Source organism: Tachysurus fulvidraco, chromosome 15 (assembly GCF_022655615.1).
Source record: "Tachysurus fulvidraco isolate hzauxx_2018 chromosome 15, HZAU_PFXX_2.0, whole genome shotgun sequence".
NCBI classification, from domain to species: domain Eukaryota; kingdom Metazoa; phylum Chordata; class Actinopteri; order Siluriformes; family Bagridae; genus Tachysurus; species Tachysurus fulvidraco.
In genome coordinates this window covers 13,108,044-13,130,686 of record NC_062532.1, presented here as the reverse complement: position 1 = coordinate 13,130,686, position 22,643 = coordinate 13,108,044, and the positions used below count along the sequence as shown (strand labels likewise).

At 37.5% G+C, this 22,643-nt stretch overlaps 2 protein-coding genes across 4 annotated transcripts; both read right to left on the bottom strand.

Annotated features, from left to right (window-relative positions):
• Window positions 1-366: 366 nt before the first annotated feature.
• il12rb2l (interleukin 12 receptor, beta 2a, like) lies at window positions 367-16,109 on the bottom strand. The gene is made up of 15 exons (XM_047801138.1): window positions 15,761-16,109; window positions 14,645-14,941; window positions 11,258-11,387; window positions 9,433-9,587; window positions 9,185-9,321; window positions 8,797-8,947; window positions 7,865-7,941; window positions 7,394-7,718; window positions 5,881-6,066; window positions 4,757-4,858; window positions 4,405-4,542; window positions 3,875-4,015; window positions 3,111-3,183; window positions 2,862-2,946; window positions 367-2,031 (listed from the first exon to the last, which is right to left on the bottom strand). Exons 1-15 carry the CDS (start codon window positions 15,846-15,848, stop codon window positions 1,675-1,677), a joined length of 2,442 nt encoding a protein of 813 aa, XP_047657094.1. The 5' UTR covers window positions 15,849-16,109; the 3' UTR covers window positions 367-1,674.
• Window positions 16,110-17,005: 896 nt separating this feature from the next.
• rln3a (relaxin 3a) lies at window positions 17,006-21,019 on the bottom strand. Of its 3 annotated transcripts, XM_047800624.1 has the most exons (4): window positions 19,421-21,019; window positions 18,919-18,986; window positions 18,574-18,739; window positions 17,006-17,379 (listed from the first exon to the last, which is right to left on the bottom strand). In XM_047800624.1, the coding sequence occupies exons 3-4, from the start codon at window positions 18,734-18,736 to the stop codon at window positions 17,084-17,086; spliced, it is 459 nt and encodes a 152-aa protein (XP_047656580.1). In that variant the 5' UTR covers window positions 18,737-18,739; window positions 18,919-18,986; window positions 19,421-21,019; the 3' UTR covers window positions 17,006-17,083. The 3 variants fall into 3 exon arrangements, with proteins under 3 accessions (XP_047656580.1, XP_047656582.1, XP_047656581.1); XM_047800626.1 differs by lacking the exon at window positions 19,421-21,019 and having other exon boundaries at window positions 18,919-19,188; XM_047800625.1 differs by lacking the exons at window positions 18,919-18,986; window positions 19,421-21,019 and having other exon boundaries at window positions 18,574-18,897.
• Between the last annotated feature and the right edge of the window lie 1,624 nt (window positions 21,020-22,643).

The following is a 22,643-nucleotide window of genomic DNA, read 5'->3' as shown; positions in this document are numbered from 1 at the left end:
GCCAGTTTCTTAGGAACACGCCAAAATATTAGGAACAGGCCAAATTATTAGAAACAGGCCAATTTATTAGAAACAGGTCAAATTATTAGAAACAGGCCAAATTATTAGGAACAGGCCAATTTATTAGAAACAGGTCAAATTATTAGGAAGAGGCCAGTTTATTAGGAACAGGCTAATGTTACAATATGTATTTAGCTGGTGCTGATTCAATTCTGTTTGAATATTCCTCTGTGGAATATTCGAGATCTAATTCAAGTTTTTCACTTAAATTTTTTATTTGTTAAATGTGTTACTTATGGGTGTAGGTTGTAATGTTTGACACAGCAAACTATGCTGGAGGGGTGGTTAAGCCGTAGAAAACCTCTGTCATATTCTTGTCATTTTTATTAAGAATTCCAGAATTCAAGTATTATCAAGTATAAACATAATCTTTAAAAAAAAAAGTTCATTGAGAAAATGATGAATTTCTTTAAAATAAAAAAGTTGCAAAATGCAAATTATAAATCACAGTATAATTAAATTACTGCAAAAACGTTCAATCACAAATTGCACATGAAAAATATTCAAGTCATGATTTTCATTTGCAGTAAGATTCAGTCTTTGCAGAAGGAGAATGAGAATCTAAGCTGAAGAGTAACTTTGTACATCCCCTTGCTGGCTTGTCACAGAGATGTCCATGTAGCACTGTGATTATGTGATTTAAAACCACATGACGTTTTACCAATGAGTGGGTATTTCTGGAAAACGTGCACATTTTTGTGCAAAATGTGATAGGTCTATGCACAATGTCTTCCAATACATACAGTCAGTCAATGTAGATGAGGTTATGTAACCAAAATGGCACATTAATGACACCTGAGTTATCCTGATGCTTGTCACACAACATTTTGCGTAATAAATGTTCTGTAAAGCTGCTTTGAGACAATGTCTATTGTAAAAAGCGCTATACAAATAAACTTGAATTGAATTGAATTGAATTAAGATGTTTAAGCTATGACAAGCCATAATCATAATAATCTCTTCCAGGCACAAATGAAGAATCATACACCCATAATGCAGGGCAAAAAATGTTTCTCATAGTGGAAGGAAACGGCTCCTCATTCCACTCCTCATTCCACTCATCTTCTTCACATTCTTTACCCTCCTCATCACTGCTGTCAATCATTTGGCTGTATTCTTTCTGTCGACGTAGCACATATTGTCCCGCTCCAACTCCAGAATATTGGGAACAGGCCAGAATATTAGGGACAAGCCAAATTATTAGGAACAGGCCAGTTTTTTACCCCCTAGCTGGCTTGTCACAGAGATGTCCATGTAGAACTCCTAAACCAATATTTAACAAATTCACAGAAATCTATTATTTGATTTAAAACCACATGGAGTCTTAGCAATGAGTGGGTATTTCTGGAAAACGTGCAAATCTTTTTGCAAAAACAGATAAGTCTATGCACAATGTCTTCCAATACATACAGTCAGTCAATGTAGATGAGGTTATGTAACCAAAATGGCACATTAATGACACCTGAGTCAGTTATCCTGATGCTTGTCACACAACATTTTGCATTGCATTTGTTTAAGTTGCATTTGTACCCAAATATGCACACAATATAATATACAGCAAAAAGCTGTGACAAGCCATAATCATAATAATCTCTTCCAGGCACAGATGAAGAATCATACACTCATAATGCAGGGCAAAAAATGTTTCTCATAGTCGGAAGGAAACGGCTCCTCATTCCACTCATCTTCTTCACATTCTTTACCCTCCTCATCACTGCTGTCAATCATTTGGCTGTATTCTTTCTGACGACGTAGCACAGAGCTGTTCCGCTCTGACTCCTCGTATCTTTGCAACTCTTTTACTCTGCTCTGGTCGTGATCTCTGTGCTCCTCTGGCTGCTCCTCTGGCTGCTCCTCTGGCTGCTCCACCTCAGGTCCATGATGAAATTCTACCTCAGGAACTACCTCCACCTGAGAGATGGTTAGCCCATGCTCCATGGAGGCTGCAGGAACAGGCCATGGTTGACAGAACTGTAACACACACACACACACACACACACACACACACACACACACACACACACACACACACACACACACACACACACACACACACACACACACACACAAATAGTTAGGATGAAAAAATGCCTCATATTACACATTGAATGCAATTACTTGTGGAAAAACATCCATTGTTTATTTCTCAACAGATAAATGACAAAGTTGTAAGGTTGTGTCTGTTTAATTAAAAATCACTTGAGGTTTGTTTGTAACATCAAACTATTTGAAGCTGTCTGATGCTCAATATTTATTTTATGACTATACACACGAGTACAAAAATTGTCAAATGTAGTGTCTAAATGTTAGTTACACTTTTAGGCAAGCAAATGAAACATTATGCTTAACCAACAGTGAAGCAAAACTATTTCATTTGTGACCTTGTTATGATCAAATAATTTAAAGCAACATGTTTTGTACTATGCTGCAAAAGGCAAATGGGTTATGCTTTCAGTAAATCATCTGTAAACACATTCACTTTTTTAATAAGCTTATTCGCCACACTGCAACTCATTTTTTATTATGAAATGATTATAAATCAGTGTGAGTGAATGAGAGTGTGTGCCCTGCGATGGGTTGGCACTCCGTCCAGGGTGTATCCTGCCTCGATGCCCGATGACGCCTGAGATAGGCACAGGCTCCCCGTGACCCGAGTAGTTCGGATAAGCGGTAGAAAATGAGTGAGTGAGAGAGTGTTTATAAATCAAATCTAATATTATGCGACCGGATGTAGATGCTTTTACGCATTTTCAAGCTTTAGATTTGCTCATTCTATTGGCATATTAATTTTTTTTCCTGACCTGATTGCTCAGCTGTTTAAATGAGCTGCTGTTGATGGGGTCCGGAATGTTGATCCATTTGATTTTCTTGGCCTTTAAACAACACCTTAAAATGGGAGGTTGTTATTGAGTTCAGACACTGTAGTGGTATCACAAGACCTCATTACATATCGGTGTCAAAAACAATAAGCTCTGTATATTGTATTAATACAGTTATTCATTTTACTACAGAATATTAAAACAATACAAAAAAAAATATTTTATACTCACACAATACCAAGACCAATGACCAAGATTAAAAATATTATGATCATAATTATACTGGGTTCCTGAATGATGTTTCCTGAAGAACAAAACACATAAAAGGATTTCTCATTATTCCCTATCAATTACAGAGAATTTATAACAGTATAACAGAAAAAAGTTGGACTAATGCTTATAGTTGGACTTTATATTTAAAAAAAGAAAAAAAGAAAAAAAAAAGAAAAAAAAAAGGGGGCAAGTCGTGGCCTAATGGTTAGTGAGTCTGACTCGTAATCCTAAGGTTGAGGGTTTGAGTCTCGGGCCGGCCATGACTGAGGTGCCCTTGAGCAAGGCACCGAACCCCCCAACTGCTCCCCGGACGCCGCAGCATAAATGGCTGCCCACTGCTCCGGGTGTGTGTTCACGGTGTGTGTGTGTTCACTGCTGTGTGTGTGCACTTTGGATGGGTCAAATGCAGAGAACGAATTCTAGGTATGGGTCACCGTACTTAGCCGTATGTCACGTCACTTTAATGCTTATATATTTGAGCTAAGAAGTTCAAATACAACACACACAACCGATCAGTCTGGATACAGAAATTCTTCATGTCATGTGATATGGCTTACTATTGCTGTCCTTAGAAATTAATGATAAGACAATAAAAGTCTCCCCAAAGTCAGACTATTTGCTGGGCAAAAGAATAATTAAAGTGAAGCTGTATAATTTAAATTTATAACAAATCTAGAGCAGCATAATGGATAGACGTAAGAGTGTTAAGGGGAAAGAGATACCAGATTGATTAGTGGTGAAAAAGGCATATGTCCTATTTCCCTCTCCAGCAATAGTGTTAGCGCTGATCCACACTTCATACTTCTGATCAGGTTTCAGATTAGAGAGCTGAAGACTGCTCTGATTGCTGTTCACTTTGTACACTGTGTAAAAAACAGAAACAAATATACCTAAATGTTTTAACCATACCAAACTTGAAAATACTATTGAGCTATTCTCAGAAGCAGATCAGCAATGTGCCACAATGTAAACATGATTGTTTCATGAATATTTCATGGACTTTTTCACAACCACTCACTATGAGATGAGACAACATTAAATCATCACAAAAATAGTTGATTAGAGAATTGCATGAATGAGAAGATCTACATAATGTCCAAATAAAAGTTTTGGTGAGGGTATCAACCTATTGTTGCTGTATTTAATTAAAAGCACACTAAATGAAAATTAGTATTTTGTGAAGGTTAATAGGAAGTTGGTATGTTCCTGATTTGTCTAACTTTGTTGAGGACCACTGGGTCTTAATACTCACCATCTACATCATTACTGATGCCCACAAGGTAATGCAGGATATGTCCTCGGCTCATATTAAGTGGAATGAGTGTCCATGTCAGGTTTACACTTAACTGAGAGGTATATATAGCTTGGAAATGTTCGACTTTTGGAGGCACTGTAGAAAAAAGCAGATATTTACTAATAATAACTAATTTTAGAGTAACTTTATGCCTTTAAGAGTTTATGCCTAACTCTTTAGAAATATAACTAGAAATTATTGCAATTTAGTGTCAGTAAATACACATACTATTGTCTGATGCAAATCAACATATTTATCATACATTGTTTCGCAAAATATGAGTAAAGAGGAGTAATTAATTCAAATATACCTCCTTCAACAGTGTAGGCAATGGCAGACTTGAGTAAACAGCTGCGGTTGTTGACAATAGCAAACAGAGATACGTTGTAAGCTGTGTAATCTGGTAAACAACCTGAAGATGGAGACAAAGGCTAAATGTGAGACATCAGCTATCTCGTCCTCATCATCACTATGACTTCTGAAAGCAAAATCTGTAATGTGCAATACAAACACCAAGAAGTCAAAAATCCCTAAAAACCTTCAGAGGTTTCAGTTCATATCTCTTTTTTTCTAGCTGCTGTTTTTAATTGAATTGTAAAATGATTTTGTGTGTGAGAAAAGCACTCAATTTTTCAGGTCAAGTATACAATGCACGCATTAATACTTTGGTGCAATTTAGTGTAGCCAGTCTCAGAACCAAAACTGTTTTGGAGAGGGCTGTTGCTGTTTCAGAGTGAAAGTAAGTACTGAGCAGAGAGAGCAAACCAGGAAGAATGCCACTAGCTATGACGTGGCCTCAATAATAGTACTAACAATGTGCATCGTGCTTGCCCACACAAAGCACTATCTGCAAACAGCTCTGGCTCTCATCCTTTCCAAGAAAACAGAAAAATCTACAGAAACATGCTACAAAGACCACTCGCCACAGCTAACTTAATGGTCCAGCGAGAATCGACACCTGCTGAACTGGGCATACTGTAAGAGAGATTTTTGAGGAAAGAGGAGAAGAGTCCTAACTCTTGGCCTGAACCTCAGTAAATAAGAAGTGAAAGCACGTGCAATGTTACAAAAACAGGATCTTGAGGCAGTGACACTCTGTATTAGTCAGTTATTCATTCAAGCACTTTATTCTACTATGCATTATTTAGTAACTTCAGGAATAATGTGACTTATGTTATGGTTTCAGAGCAGTGTTTCATTATCCCAGGTAAAAAGCTGTGCTAGGCCCAATTCTTAATTACCAATATGAAATAATCCTTTACCCAGAGTTAAAACTGTGGTTTAGAATGATAATGCAGGGTTAAATGCGGTGTGAGAAATTCTACTGGTCCCTGGCACTATTTCATTCTCTAAAAATGACAATGTCTTTGTCCCATTTCCTGCCATTGTGAAAGCACAATTGTGAATTATTGATAAATGCTTACTAACACCTACCCCTGAGTGTAACAAATGTCTGGTTTTTGTGAACCTTGACCCAGTTCAGGCATTGGGTGTGAGGTAGTCCTACTGGTTTAAGCTGCACCACATATTCCTGAATGTTGTCAGGGAACGAAGACCACGATACATTTAGCTCCTCACTCCTCCCTCTGACCTCCAATGTCCCGGCTGTATGAACCAGACCTACCAAAACAATAGATATGCCATCAGTATTTGCAATTAGTGGTTTTCATGAACATATACACATTCCTATATTTCCATCCATTTATTTTCTGTACACACAGGGTCTACACAGGTAGCAGGGAGTCTGGAGCCTATCCAAAGGGACAATTTAGAGATACCGATCAGCCTACAATGCAATTGGATAAGGAAACCAGAGTATTTGTATGAAATCCCTGAAGGGACGAACATGTAAACGCACACAGGGCGGAGGTGGAAATCAAACCAAAGTTCCTGGAGGCAATTGCGATTTTCACTTTAACCTCAGCTCACCCTAACACACTGCCTTATGCTTAAGGCAAATGTTTTTCTCAGTGTAAAAGAAAACGTTAACATACTTGCTTTGTGTCCAAAGACTTGGACAAAGGTAAATGCACAGCACACACAAACATAGAGGATATTTGAAAATGAAACAAACAAACAAAAAATCCCAGCAGAACAGACTGTTAAATCACTCTAATCTGCACTGTCTTTTGTCCTGCACTGTCTTATTTGTCTTGTCCTGCACTGTTTGCACCAGGTTGCACAGTTACACTTTATGTGGCTAAGACTACTTACATGTCCTTAGCCCTGTCTTTGTTTTATGTAGCACCCAGATCCTGGAGAAACGTTGTCTCATTTCACTGTGTACTGCAACAGCTACATATGGTTGAAATGACAATAAAAGCTTCTTGACTTGACTTGACTTGACTAATCTTTATAAGGGTGTTTTCAGAGAAGGTATTTAAGTCTCTGATCAAAGATTCAAAAAATTGCTGTGATTTTGACACATTATTAGTCACCTGAATTAGTATCGAACCTTTCAGGCTAGTGTTATCATGTTCCAATAACCAAAAAGCTAGTAATCCAACTTTACTTTACCACATCCATGGGATGCACATGTGTAGGGTTGGGTCGTTGTTATCACATGTATACTGTGTATGACTGAGCACAAGAGCCCAAAACTCAGGAGCCCAAAAGAGGGTGGAGATTTAAACTCACAACCTTCTAGTCAATAGGACAATGTCTTAGGACAATCACTGAGCTACTATCCCCAGTTTGCATCACGTCTTGTAATTGTTTGCCAGTATCTTTAAATAAAATCGCTAACTTGCACTTGCAGCTGCCTTTGACTGTGCTGCATGACAGGATGATTTTAAATGCACAGCAGAGCTAACAGAACTACACTCGCTTAACTTTAAATCTTTCTTACTCCCTATAAACAAAATCAGAGGAAGAAAATGCTTTAATGATATAACAAGGCTGCTAAACATACAGCACTATTATCCTTCCTCGAAGCTCAGTAACTCACCAGTAATGGGTAATGCCACGAGTGCTGGACTTGACTCGCCCCCTGCTGTGTTAACGGTCACTCCAATGCACTTCACTTCCTTAACTGGAATGCTGAGATGGCAGTAGTGAAAACAGCTTTGCTCCTGAGGACACCTCAGATAGCTTTGCTGAGCATGTGAAACCAAATTTGGTGGTTCTTTTCTAGTCGTGCCCTGCTCACATCGCATGTACATCTTTGCAGACGCGTACACTGATCTGTTTATGTTCAACACAGAGCCGTTGCTCAGCTTCATGGTCAGCAAATAGCTGTTGATTTTGCCTCTTGCCTGCTGTTTGGGCATCTCCTAGACAAGGGAGACATAAACGACAGGATAAAAAAACGAGTTACCAAAAGAGTCAGTTTTTTAAATCAAAATATTAGTGTGCTGATATGTGATTGAGTACTGATATGCTGCTGTGTGCTCTGGTCATGATCTGATCAAACATATACCTTCCAAAAGACGGTGCAGCTGGATTCATCTGAAGAAGAATCACAGTCACTCCAAACATCAAGCATTCCCATTGGAGCTAAGGAAGTGGTTACAAAAAAATGTTCTTGTTATGAAATGTTATTTTCAAGCACATCACTTTAAATTAATATAATAAATATTTAATTATTTTAATGCCAAAATTCACCTAGGAGTGTTAACCAAATGTGGCTGAAATAGTGATGCTCATTGTGCATAAATGTGATCCGGGTAATTCTATATATGATTGTATATAATATCTACAAACATTCCACCTCTTGTTCTTGATCATAGATAGCCATGAACTTAAGTTAGCAACACACGTGGAATCTGTAATTCATTCTCCACTTCTTTCTGTTATGCCTCTTTTATTCCTGTCATGATATTACTGTAAAAGGACATTTTGGAGAAATTCTGTCTACTGCCAAAATTACACACTGTCAGTACACTGCTCCATAGCTACATTGCCGCTATGTGTTTGCAATTGTCCTGTAATCATATGCCATCCTCCTATTGGTAGATTTTAGTTGGTAAAATTTTATTTAAATAAAAAAAAAAATCTATTTAAATTTTTTGACATTGTCAATGATTGTATTTGGTCATCGTGGCACTAAACCAGCAATCGCTGAGACTGTCACATAATACATCCTAAGACCCACGATCTCAAATCCTTATCAAAAGTCATCCTTTCCAATGATTCTGCAAAATCAACAAAATCAGGCTAAATATTGTACAGTGTTAAGCCATCTTAAATCTACCAATAATCTTAAGACACAACCAAGAACTTTCCACATGATATAGGAACTGGACTAAAGTTTATCATATTGTACCCTTTCCATTTTTTTAAAAAATGTGCAAGAATATTACCAAAGACCTTTTTCTCTTTTTTTGTTGCTGTTTAATTTTAATAACTAACCTGCCACAGGAGTTTCAGCAATGTATTCTGGGCTCCAGTCACTCATCACTGAACTCTCATCAGAAGCATGTCTACAGCGAACACGGAACCTGTATTTTGTAAATGGCACAGCGTCTTCCAATATAAAGCTCACCTCATAAGAGTCTTCAACCTACAGCCCCACCACACACACACACACACACACACACACACACACACACACACACACACACACACACACACACACACAAAACACTTTAAACGCTATAAAACTTGCAGCATGACCTACTGCGACAATTTTAAACAATTAAACAGATTTAAAGATCTTTTTAAGTGGATGATGTCAAATGATGTCACGTGCTACAGTAGTCACCCCTCCCCTTTTATTCCCCACTCCCATTTGTCTCACCTCTGTCCAATCCTGGTCACACTGCTTCTTGTACTGGACCTTACAATGCCATTCTCCAAACTGGTTATAAGGCATTTTCCAAGAAATCTCCAAGGGATTAGAACTATGATGGTAGATGAAAGGAGGGTCTGGCTGGACTGATAAAAATAGATGGAAAAGCACAAGGCAAATAAAACCAAACAAATTACTGCAAGGTGTTTTAAAAGTGAAAAGAAAGTGTGAGATGTGAGTATATGTAAGGGACTCACTGATATTTTGTGTGTTGATTAAGAGAATTTCTGAATTAAGTTTTCCTAATGCATTTACTGCAGAAACCCACACTTCAATGTATTCATGAGATGGGTATTGTTCACGTGGAATAATGCCACTGTCACTCTCCCCTACATCTTTAAAGCCATTGAACCTGCAATAAAAAAACCCTGTTAAGACACATATACTCACACAATATGGAAAGATCTTGTTGGTTTGGTTTCCTCTGAATACCCTGAAACATTAACTGACTTGTTTACTTGCCAATCCATATTAAAATTTTTATATCACAAATATAAAGAAAAATTCTAATTTGATGTATTATTTCAATCTTTATGTATATTTCTTATGTCAGAAATTTCATTCGTCTTATCACAGACATTTTTTACTTATAATCTCAATTAGAAGTGTCAGACTTTTGTCAGACTTTTGCCGGATTTTCTGTCAACAATATTGAAATATTTGGACTTATTTTTTCAATTCAATTCAATTCGAATTTATATGTATTGGCACTTTTTACAATTGACATGGTCTCAAAGTAGCTTTGCAGAACATAAACATAGAAAAAAATTTATTATAAACAATAATATAAAAATTAATAGAATACAAAATTCAAGATTAATATTAGATATATTTGAATGTGTTTGTGTTTATCCCCAATGAGAAAGTCTGAGGTGACTCAGGTGACTGTGGTGAGGAAAAACTCCCTTGAATGGTAAAGGAAGAAACCTGGAGAGAAACCAGACTCAAAGGGGAACCTCATCCTCATATGGGTGACGTTGGAGGGTGTGATTATAAATATAATATTAATATACAATCTGACAAATGTTGAAAATATTTTTCAATTTTGATTTATCTTAACATTTTTTAACACACAGACATTTTACTATAAAACATGCAGCATGACCTACTGCCTCAATTATCAAAACATTTGAACATGTTACAGGATGTCAGCTCTCCTCTTTAATTCCCCACAGCATTTGTCTCGCTGTCCTCACCCTTCCTACCAGTCACTTATTATCTCTGACCCTCTTTCAAGTCTTTAAATGTCTTCTATTAAAAAAAAACAAGCTCAGGTGACAACAAAAAACACTCCTGCATCATTTTAGACTGAGTCTCCTGCATCATTTTTGACAACATTGCTTCAGTTCTTTTATGTCTAAAGGCATTTTATTATGAACAGCTCTCTCAAAATGTCACCACAGCATCTCAATGTGGTTGAAGTCTTTAACTTGGTCAAAATCTTTATTTTTTATCTTCATTAGCTGCCCAAATTTCAAATTGCTGGTGTATTATGAGATGACCTGCTGCATAACCCAATTTTTTCCCAGATTGAGCTGCTGGAAAAATAATCTCACATTTGTCTCAAGAATGTTATCTATATTCTATATAATGTAAGGTTTATCATTGTATCAATGACTGCAGGTTTCTAAGGTCTGGTGAATTTCAGACTGTTTGAATTTTGTAGGTAGGTAACTAGCTCACTGGCTTGACAGATGTTCAAATTATGTACATAACTCATTCTCTTAGTTTAAAAGACCTGCTGTTCTTATTAAACATTCTAAAGCATAATAAAGCAGACTTCTGAGATACTGCTGCTATCATCTTCTTATGCAGTTTTAATACATGGACAGGTATCTTAGTTTTATAATGTCTGGAATAAATATTTATTTGTAATATTACATTTATTAATGTCAGCATTTTCATCTACTCAAATGGCTTACTTTTTTGTAGGCTTGTAGGCCTGTTGGCTTGGAACAGCTTTATGATATAATAACAATGGAATGGAAAAGTAATAATTTTATCATCTGATTAGAGTTTTACCTATTTCCAGCAATCTCCTTCCAGTGCAGGGTGAAGTTGGTAGGGATTAAAGGGTTAAGTGACCCTGTCCAGTTACAATGGATATTCTTCATATCATCATAGGATGGAACTAAGCAGGAGGGAGGAGGATCTGAAAAACAGATAAGAATTGATGGAAATGGAATAAGTAACAGGTGGGTTACAACAAGCTAAAAGAGACAATGAAAAGTCCCACTCTAATTTAATGTAAAATCACACTGCAAGGGGGTACAACCCAGTCAGACAGGAAGCTTGGTATTTGTCAAAAAATATAGGCTCACCACAGGATGTTTGTTCTCAGTACAAATGAACAACTGTCACTGAACAGTTTGAAGATGACTCTGATGCCTACGAAGCTCCTTTTAGGTGTATTAAGTGCTCATTTTATATTCTTCTTTGTTATGTCCTGAGCATTTCTTCATCATTTTAGCAGACTCCATACTTCAATACTCTATACTTACAGACTATCACTGTGTAACATTACATAACTTCATACTTACACACTATCACTGTGTAACATTACATAACCCCATACTTACACACTATCACTGTGTAACATTACATAACCCCATACTTACACACTATCACTGTGTAACATTACATAACTCCATACTTACACACTATCACTGTGTAACAGTACATAACTCCGTACTTACACACTATCACTGTGTAACAGTACATACTCCATACTTACACACTATCACTGTGTAACAGTACATAACTCCATACTTACACACTATCACTGTGTAACAGTACATAACTCCATACTTACACACTATCTCTGTGTAACAGTACATACTCCATACTTACACACTATCACTGTGTAACAGTACATAACTCCGTACTTACACACTATCACTGTGTAACAGTACATACTCCATACTTACACACTATCACTGTGTAACAGTACATAACTCCATACTTACACACTATCACTGTGTAACAGTACATAACTCCATACTTACACACTATCACTGTGTAACAGTACATACTCCATACTTACACACTATCACTGTGTAACAGTACATACTCCATACTTACACACTATCACTGTGTAACAGTACATAACTCCATACTTACACACTATCACTGTGTAACAGTACATAACTCCATACTTACACACTATCACTGTGTAACAGTACATAACTCCATACTTACACACTATCACTGTGTAACAGTCACCAACAAATTGTGAGTTCTATAGTATTTTTGAAAACAATCACGAATGATGGTTTAATATCCTACAGTTTACAAGTTAAAGTTAAAAGTAAAAGTTGATCAAACATTACATTCTATTTAGAAACAACACTGAAACCCAAACAGAAGATTTGTTGAAATCTTTTTAAATGCTCTTTTCACTGCTGAAGGATGTCACCCGTGCCTTTTGTAGTTAAGTGCAACTGAGTGTCACAGACACATACTCTTGAATGAAAGTGAAGGAGTATATTGATATAAATATGTGACATGATGTGAGAAACGTGAACGGTTACAAACGTAGGTGTAGCAAACAGAAGCGGAGACAGTCACTAAAACAACAACTGAAAATGGGAATAGAAAGGAATAGAAACTCTTAAGCAAATACACAAGTCTACACAAATACACAATACCAACACCTCCAGCCTGGTCAAGTTGGCTCACCAGTGCCTCTTTTTCCTGAGGACACTAAAGAAAAATCAGCTTTCCTGATATCCTGGTGAATTTCTACCACTGCGCAATAGAAAGCATCCTAACCAGCTGTGTCTCAGTCTGGTTTGGGAGCTGCTCTGTTGCAGAGCGCAGCACATTGCAGCGGGTGGTGAAAACGGCCCAGCGCATCACAGGGACTCCACTCCCAGCCATGGAGGACACCCAGAAGAAACGCTCTCTGACTCGAGCTCACAGCATCCTTAAGGACTCCTCTCATCCTGCCCATAGACTATTTTCACTTCTGCCCTCCAGCAGGCATTTCAGGTGCCCCTGGACCAGCCGACAAAAGAACAGCTTTTTTCCTAGAGCTGTCTCTTTATTGAACTCTGCCCCTCGCTGATCCTACTGTCATTCATACACTGTCCCCCCTCCAAAAACAAAACAAAAAAACAAAACTTATGATCACTTGTACATTTGCTCACTTCTCTAAATTTCAGTTTATAGTAATAGCCATCTGTATATTATATTCATAGCACATGTATTTTTTATATTATATATATTATATTATATTACATATATTATATTCACAGTACATACACATCTGTAAATTACTGATTATAGTAATAGCCATATATTTTGTTACAGCACATATCCTTCTGTAACTCTGTATATTATGTTCATAGAACACACACATCTGTAAGTCACTTCCATATTAACACTTTATATAACTTATTTAACTCTTGTAAACACTATATCCTGCAATTGCTACTACTGCACTCTGGTTAGACGTAAACTGCATTTCGTTGTCTTGTACTTGTACATGTGTAATGACAATTAAGTTGAATCTAGTCTAATCTAAAAAACAAGTCACTGACCAGGGCAATAGGGCTATAGGCTAGCTAAGGTGCATACTAATCAGTGAAGTTTTTATTAACTTTAGCTAACCTGAACTGTCAGTGAGTTGACATAGTCAACATGCATTTATATATATATATTTTGTTTGTATCTTTAAATTATTCGAACAACTGCAATGTATATAAACAACATTTACTAAACAGCAAAGGCTTCCAATTTTTTTAGTTTAACGAGTATTATTTATGGCACCATTATTCGCTGGGCATCAATTAATAAAATGCGAGACTGTGATAGCGCATGTGCTCGTTAACAGATGTGATATAAGGAACAATAAAAAATGCCTCAATTTTAGTTTCTACATATTTTCAACAAGGAATATAAAATATAATAAATATAACCATTTAAATGCAAGTTTCAGCAGTTTTTTAGTGTTCATGAAGAGCAGTGCTATAGAAGAGCAGTATTTTACTTAAGACATCTGTACAAAAACAAAGCCAATATATATAGGGGGGCATGGTGGCTTAGTGGTTAGCATGTTCGCCTCACACTTCCTGGGTTGGGGTTTGATTCCCGCCTCCAGTTTGCATGTTCTCCCCATACCTCGGGGGTTTCCTCTGGGTACTCCGGTTTCCCCCCCGGTCCAAAGACATGCATGGTAGGTTGATTGGCGTCTCTGGAAAATTGTCTGTAGTGTGTGATTGCGTGAGTGAATGAGAGTGTGTGTGCGCTGCGATGGGTTGGCACTCCGTCCTGGGTGTATCCTGCCTTGATGGCCGATGACGCCTGAGATAGGCACAGGCTCCCCGTGACCCGAGGTAGTTCGTATAAAGCGGTAGAAAATGAGTGAGAGTGAGTGAGAATATATCTAAATAATAATTAAATACTCACAGCCTTCTTGTAGAATACAGGACAAAGGTGTTTGTCTCGCTGTGTTTCCTGGACAGAGCAGTGTGCAGGTTGCGTTCTGCATGTGATGGGACTCCAGACGCGCACTGAAGCTTGCACTCATGTGGCTGCACCCAGTCTGTGACAAGTGTATTGCTGGTTTAAAGGAAAGCACATGCTGGAGACACAAGCTACACTCCAGCGTAGATTCCTGAGGATTTGCTTGACACTCAACAGATGCAATGGGTGTGTTATATGAAACCCTTCGCCACCAGCACTTGACGTCTGCTCCAAATGATGCTGGAAGAACAGTGAATGATTTAATGTGTTATAACAAAGTCTATGAGTCAACAGAAACCACACACACACACACACAAACGATTATGCATATGATGTACCAAAGGTACATACAGCATCCGGTCCTAAAACCTACACAAAGCTCAACCACAAAACACACAAAAAATGATTTTAATCTTTCAGTTATATATCTATATAAAAAAATATATACATGCACATCACCTAATTCTTTATTCTCAGAACATACACTTTCAGCCACAAATAAATGTAATAAATAAAAGTAATTCACTAGACATTATTTGTTCTTACACTGTGCATCACATTATAATAATAATGAAAAATAATAATAATAAAAATAAAACACTTTCATAGTCATTTGTGAGGCTGTATTTTATTTCAAATTCTTTTAAAACTTTAGTTAAAAAAAGAAAAAAATACGCAAACAAATGCAATTCTTTAGTAAATTATAAATACAGGAATAAACCTGAATCGATTGAATAGAGCAATTTAAAAGTTTACATAAAAGATCATTAATAAATAATAATTAAAAAAAGAAGAGTTTCTATTCAGTTATTAAAGGATTATAATAAATATATAAAGTTAGATAAAATACGCTATATATTTTGTATAAAGTTATATAAAAAGTTAGATATATAAAATATATATAAGCTACAAAAAGAATAACTTCTATACAGTGTAGTAAAGTTAAGAAAGACTAGTAATAGCTCTCTAAAGACAACATTTCAGCATAACGCAATATGGGAAACACCCAGATATCTATGGCGTCTATTTATAATAACTATTTAAAAAAAAAAGTCTCACCTTGAGAAAAGAGCAAAGTGATGTGTAGTGTAAAGAGGTGTAACTTTAGGGCTCGGTTAGTCCACACTGCCATCATTACTCCCCGCATTACTGTTACTCCATCACTCTATTAGTCTTGAACTCATTCTGAGTTTAACATTAACCCCAACACTCCTGCTAAATAAAGGTTCACTTATTTATCAACACCACATTCTTTTGGAAATTACATTCTCGTTGTACCTGAAAAGAACAATCGCTATACAGGTTTAAAAAAAAAAAAACCTGAATGACTTTACTACAGGATTTAACTCCCAGCGCCGCGCAACTCAAAGCGCCTTCTTTTTGTCTACACATGTTTACACACGCTTACTTTGGACAGTACCATGTGAACACATTTCCGGGGTACGTCTACTCTGGTTATTTGAATCAAACGCATCTGTTTGCACTGTTATTAAATTGTAACCTTTTCACGAGTCTTTATCCGTTCTGTTTTCAACTCATATACTGAAAGAAAATGAGAAAATGCGATATGTACTTTTTTTTTTAAAGATTATATGTAGCACGTGAAACCCTTCACAAAGACCAAACCAAGTTCTTTGACACGCTGGTTTCCTTTAAGGACTCCGCCTTTTATAGTTACGGAAATTGACGTGTATCCGTGGTACAGCGTCAGATAACGTGTCACCTTCTCGAGATAAATACCTGTGTGACTGTGACTGCGTGTTTGGATGGGTATCTCATGAATGCTCATAAAGTTAAAGAAAATGATGCAACACGGTGTTTGTTCAATACATAACTTTATTCAATAAAAAAACAATAAAATGTAACTGAATATTATTTGTAACATGTTTGCTGACAAGCAGAAGTACACTGATAAACCGATACAGGTAAATATTTTAGTTTATTTTGGGTGATCAAGATCATGGGCATATTCCCAAGGAACAATTACATGCGGGCGTGAACACACACACACACACACACACACACACACACACACACACACACACACACACACACACACACACACACACACACACTCACTCACACACACACTCACTCACTCACACACACACACACACACACACTCACACACACACACACACACACACACACACACTCACACACACACACACACACACACACACACACACACACACACTCACGCACTCACACACACACACACACATACTCACACTAACACACTCACACACACAAACACACACAATCTCACACTCGCACACACTCACAGTCACGCACACACTCACAGTCACACACACACACACACACACACACACACACACACACACACACACACAAAAACACAGGAGCTATTAATGACAGGTCTCAGCAAAGGGAGCTGATCTCACTCTTGCTGCAACCCCATTTGCAGCAGGCATTAGAAAGTCCTACAACCACATCTCGGCCCATCCTACTGGAGGTGCGCAGGGCTTCCAGGACTTCATCGGAGATGATAGATCGGGCTGGTCGACTAAACGCAGAGACCTCCTGCTGTCCTCTGACTGTTTCAAAAGGGACAGGCTCATTGTCACCCTGGAGGGAGAATTTTTGTGGAGCGGGCAGTACCAAGCCTTGTGCAGCATCTCTGATATCTGAGCCAAACAAGTCTACACTCAGGTCATCTGCAGAAGAATTGGTTACAATCAGCACAGGTTTTAACACATTTATTATTAATCAGAGGGGCATTACCAGTTGTGTCAATTTGACATAACTGGTTAGATGTCTTTAATTGAAAATGATAATATTCTAATTGTCACATCAACACCCTGGTGAAGAAGGCCCGGCAGCGTCTGTACCATCTGAGACGCTTAAGCCTTAAGGGACCACTTTAAGGACAATCTTTAAAAACCATACACATTTATGTATATGTATATTTATGTATATGTATACACATTATTTTTCCAATTATATTTTCATATTTTATATAGTTTTTTATATAGTTTTTATTTTTTTTATTTATCTCCTATTGGTTTTGGTTTATTTTTTTACCCAAAATTGCATTCCTTTTTTTATGCTTATATACCGGACAGATGCAAAAAGCATTTCACTGCATGTTGTACCCTGTATGTATGTGTATGTGACACATAAAATTTGATTTGATATTAATCAATAATAGTGAAGTGACATATGGCTAAGTATGTCACCCATACTCAGAATTCGTTCTCTGCATTTAACCCATCCAAAATGCACACACAGCAGTGAACGCACACCCGGAGCAGTGGGCAGCTATTTATGCTGTGGCGCCTGGGGAGCTGTTGGGAGGTTCGGTGCCTTGCTCAAGGGCACCTCAGTCGTGTCCGGCCTGAGACTCGAACCAGAAACCTTCGGGTTACAAGTCAGACTCTCTAACCATTAGGCCACGACTGCCTAATGTGTTAATGTTAATGTTTAATGCCTAGTGTTGGGATATACAGTGCCCAATTCCAGTAAAGCACTAAGCACAGTGGAAATCAAGCTTAAAGATGATTCAGTTCACCTTTGAAGGTTTTATCAGATGTGTTAAACTTTACTGGATTTTTGGCTTGTTTATTAAACATGACTAATAAGTGAAGTTAGATTGGATTTAAGTGTATGTGCAGTCACTTGTTCAAATGCCTTCTGATTCAGAATGAAAGAGGATGTAAGACTAGTTGAAGCGTCAGGTCGCAGGATAAATGGAACTGGTCCACATGATATTCCGTAGTGAAAAAAAATGAAAAAAGATGTTTTTCTCATAAACTCCTCATGGCCAATATGCCTAATATAGCAGTGAACTGAATTTTCTGCTCTGAGTAGTAATATTGTACATAACGATGCATGTATAGTGAAGTGTTTACCTGTGCTCGTGATGGAGCGTCTCCAGCGTGAACCTCCACAGGTGAAGATGACTGCACGGATAAATTCACGACCACACAGTTTCACTCCATACGAGGGTCCGTCATATGCCCTCACTCCAGTCAATAACAGACACACAGCCAATACTGCAGCTTTCCACATCATGGACTAGAGAATGAGAGAAGTTAAGGTTTAGCAATAAGTCTGTTTTCTAATGCTGGTTGTTGTATCTTTTTCCTGGGAGAAGAGACTTTTGATTGCCCAAAATCCCAGATCTCCTTTATAAAGGAGTGTGACAGATACACAAGTATACACACACCCACAGAGTGTTTGTCACACTGACCAACCTGACTGAAGAGTCATAGATAACCCGATGATACAAAACCAGAGACCTTTCCATAGACAAAGCAGTGACCTGAAAATGCATAATTAACCAACACCCAAAATGAAAAACAAAAGAATCTGTTGCAACAGATTAAAAAGGACATTTATGTACATAAACACACTTGTATTACATTGTCCACTCCCTTCCCAACACAATTTGACATGAATATTTGCTGTCAGTTGCTCAGGTTTCATTTAAACTTTGGGATTGACAAGCTTATACCCGAGTTATCATATGCTAAATTATTAATAAGGATAATAATAACACTGATAATAACACTGATAATAATAACAATGATAATACTACTACTACTACTACTACTACTACTACTACTACTACTACTACTACTACTACCACTGCTACTAATGTCAAACAACAAATAGACATTATTGCCATTAAATAAAAATCTCATCAAAAGTTTGTTATTCTATGTAATTGCATTGGATTTAAAGAGATGTACTTACAAAATTTAACTGAGAGTCATGCATTGTGTATGGATTCGTTTTCATTCTGCCCTATAACTTTATGGAAAAAGATTGCGTGAAAAGACAAGTTCTAACAGTAATAACATACACAATAATAAATAAGAACATAGAAATCTTACAAAGTAATACCAGCTACATATGTAGATAAATAGAGTAAAGTAAAAGTTAAAAGTTAAAAGCAAATATTATCACGTTTATTCTGATCATCCTTATCAAGGTCCACACTATGTGAGTCATTCCAGTGATGTGACAAGGATTGACTAACTCAAACAGGTTCATTTCCAGTTACTGGGCAGAAAAAGTTTTAAAGCATGAAAAATCATGTATTTATCAAGAACATAATGTTTGGGAATTCAAAACTGCACATACATATGCTGATGAGAAATATGAATTTCTGAATATCTGTAAAGCAACAAGATATTGTTTTGGTGGCATGTGCAAAATGTACAAGCAAATCAAGCAAATACTGAAATACACCAACTTTAACAGAAAACGTATTAGCCCTTATTTAGCACATGCTCGTTGAACAGCATCTGACAAGAGAATTGAAAAAGAACTTCACCTTTTCACTCAGTAAGGTGGGGAGCTCTAGCAAAATGTATTTTGTGCACAGTTGCTTATAATAGTGAGGAGTAATGAGAATCAATTCTCTCTTCTAAATAGTTCTGCATACTTCTCATTCACATTTCCTTGTTTTGTCTTATATTGTATCTCATAGATCTCTCAGATTGAGGTCAGTGACTTCTGTGCCAGAATCGTCGGTGAGAATAGTTGATGAGCCACACAATGAAGCTATGGGAAACAGTACTAGAAGCTAGGCTAAGAAAGGAGGTGGATATTTGTGAGCATCAGTATGGCTTCATGCCCAGAAAGAGAACTACTGATGCAATTTTTGCTCTGAGAATGTTAATGGAGAAGTACAGAGATGGTCAGAAGGAGCTGCACTGCGTCTTTGTGGATTTAGAGAAAGCTTATGACAGGGTGCAGAAAGAGGAGCTATGGCAATGTATGAGGATGTCAGGAGTGGTAAAGAAGTACGTCAGAGTAGTTCAGGATATCTAAAATAGCAGTATGACATCAGTGAGATGTACTGTTAGTCAGACAAAGTAGTTCAAGGATCTGCTTTGAGTCCCTTCTTGTTTGCTATTGTAATGGACCGGTTGACAGATGAAGTTAGACAGGAATCTCCATGGACAGTGATGTTTGCGAATGACATTGTGATCTGTAGTGAGAGTAGAGAGCAGGTGGAGGAACACCTGGGAGGTGGAGGTCTGTTCTGGAAAGAAGAGGAATGAAAGTCAGTCATAGTAAGGCAGAATACATGTATATGAATGAGAGGGAGGGAAGTAGAACAGTGAGGTTACAGGGGACTGAGGTCAAGAAGGTGCAGGACTTTAAGTATTTGGGGTCACTGTACAGTCCGATGGGGAGTCTGGAAATGAGGTGAAGAGAAAGATTATGCTGGCCCACAAAGCCAAAAATGGACCAACTCCCTCTTACCTCAAAGCCCTCATCATTCCTCGCACTGCACCCTGCAACCTCTGATCTACCAGCACTGCTCGACTGGTTCCACCATCTCTCAGGGTAAGAGGCAAGTATACTACAAGACCCTTCTCTGTTCTGGCACCAAGGTGGTGGAATGAACTTCCCCTAGAGGTCCGGACAGCTGAGTCACTGGCTATTTTCAAGCAGTGATTGAAGACAACACTTCAACTAGCACTTCTTTCCTTATCTTTTGAATTTAAAAAAAAAAAAAAAAAAATTGACACTTTTTCATTAAGTCATTTTTTCATCATGTTTTAAACTCATGGTATCTTAAGTATGTAACCTAGTGAACCAGCATTAATGTATTCAATGTTTAGAGATTTAAGCACTTATGTACGTCGCTCTGGATAAGGGTGTCTGCCAAATGCTGTGAATGTAAATGTAAATGTAAATGTAAATGACGAGGCAAGTGCGGGTGGGATGGAGTGGATCGATAAAAGTGTTAGGAGTGTTGTGTGACAGAAGAGTGACAGCAAGAATCAAAGGAAAGGTGTAGAAGACAGCTATGTATGGGGTAGAGACTGTTGCAGTGAGGAAAAGACATGAGATGGAGGTAGCAGAGATGAGGTTCTTTTTAGGAGTGAGGAGGATGGATAGGATTAGGAATGAGCACATCAGAGGGACAACTCAGGTTGGCTGTTTTGGGGACAAGTTCAAAGAGGCTAGATTGAGTTTGGACATGTACAAAGGAGGGGTAGAAGGATGTTGGAGATGGAGCTGCCAGGTAAGAGGTCAAAAGGAAGGCCAAAGAGGAGATTAATTGGTGCGAGAGTAGAGGATGCCAAGAATAGAGCTAGGTGGAAACAGAGGAGTCACTGTGTTTACCCCTAACAGGAAAAGCCGACAGTAGAAGACGAAGAATGAATTTTTAGATTAGCTCTTGTGCCTTATTTTATCTGTTTCATTTTAGTTCAGCATATGTGTTTTTGTGTACCTACTGTGGTTTTAGTTTAGCTGTCGTGTTGTTGGTGTTGGGTTTAGCTGTTATATTTTTAGCATTATGTTTGTTTACTAGATGTGATATTGGATATTGTGATGTTGTTTTTGGTTTGTCACTGTGTTACGAGCCAATGTATTTGTCAGTCAACCACCAAATATCAACTAAACCTTCTCTTAAAAACCCATATCTATAAACAAATAGATAATGACAATAAATAGGGATAAATCAAAGTCATATAGTTATATTAGTAATATTATTGCAGCAGTACTCCTACTGACACAATCCACATGGTTTTACCTGTTTTTTGTTTTTTTACTTTACTGAAGTCCTGGTGTGTGTTGCTCAACAAACTACAGCAGTGTGTGTGAGGTGAACGATGCTGGCCATCACAGGCCAGAAGGGGATGGGGTCGAGATCCACATGAGACGCAGAGAGCTTGACATTTTCAAAAGGCTCATTTTGCCTATCTTTTTATAAACACATAGCCAAAGGTCTCCAATTTCCCAAATGACAAGGGAATAACTAAATTTGTTATTAGCATGTTGATAATAGTACAAACAGCATGACATTTTCAGGGACATTCACCAAAATATGCACAGCTTCACATTGTTTGCAGATGACACATGTGAGGGTGAGGCAGGGCAGACAAAACATGTCTGTCAAAAAAATAAATTAAAAAGTTCAGGCTCACATTTAAAAGAATGTGTTTACATTTTG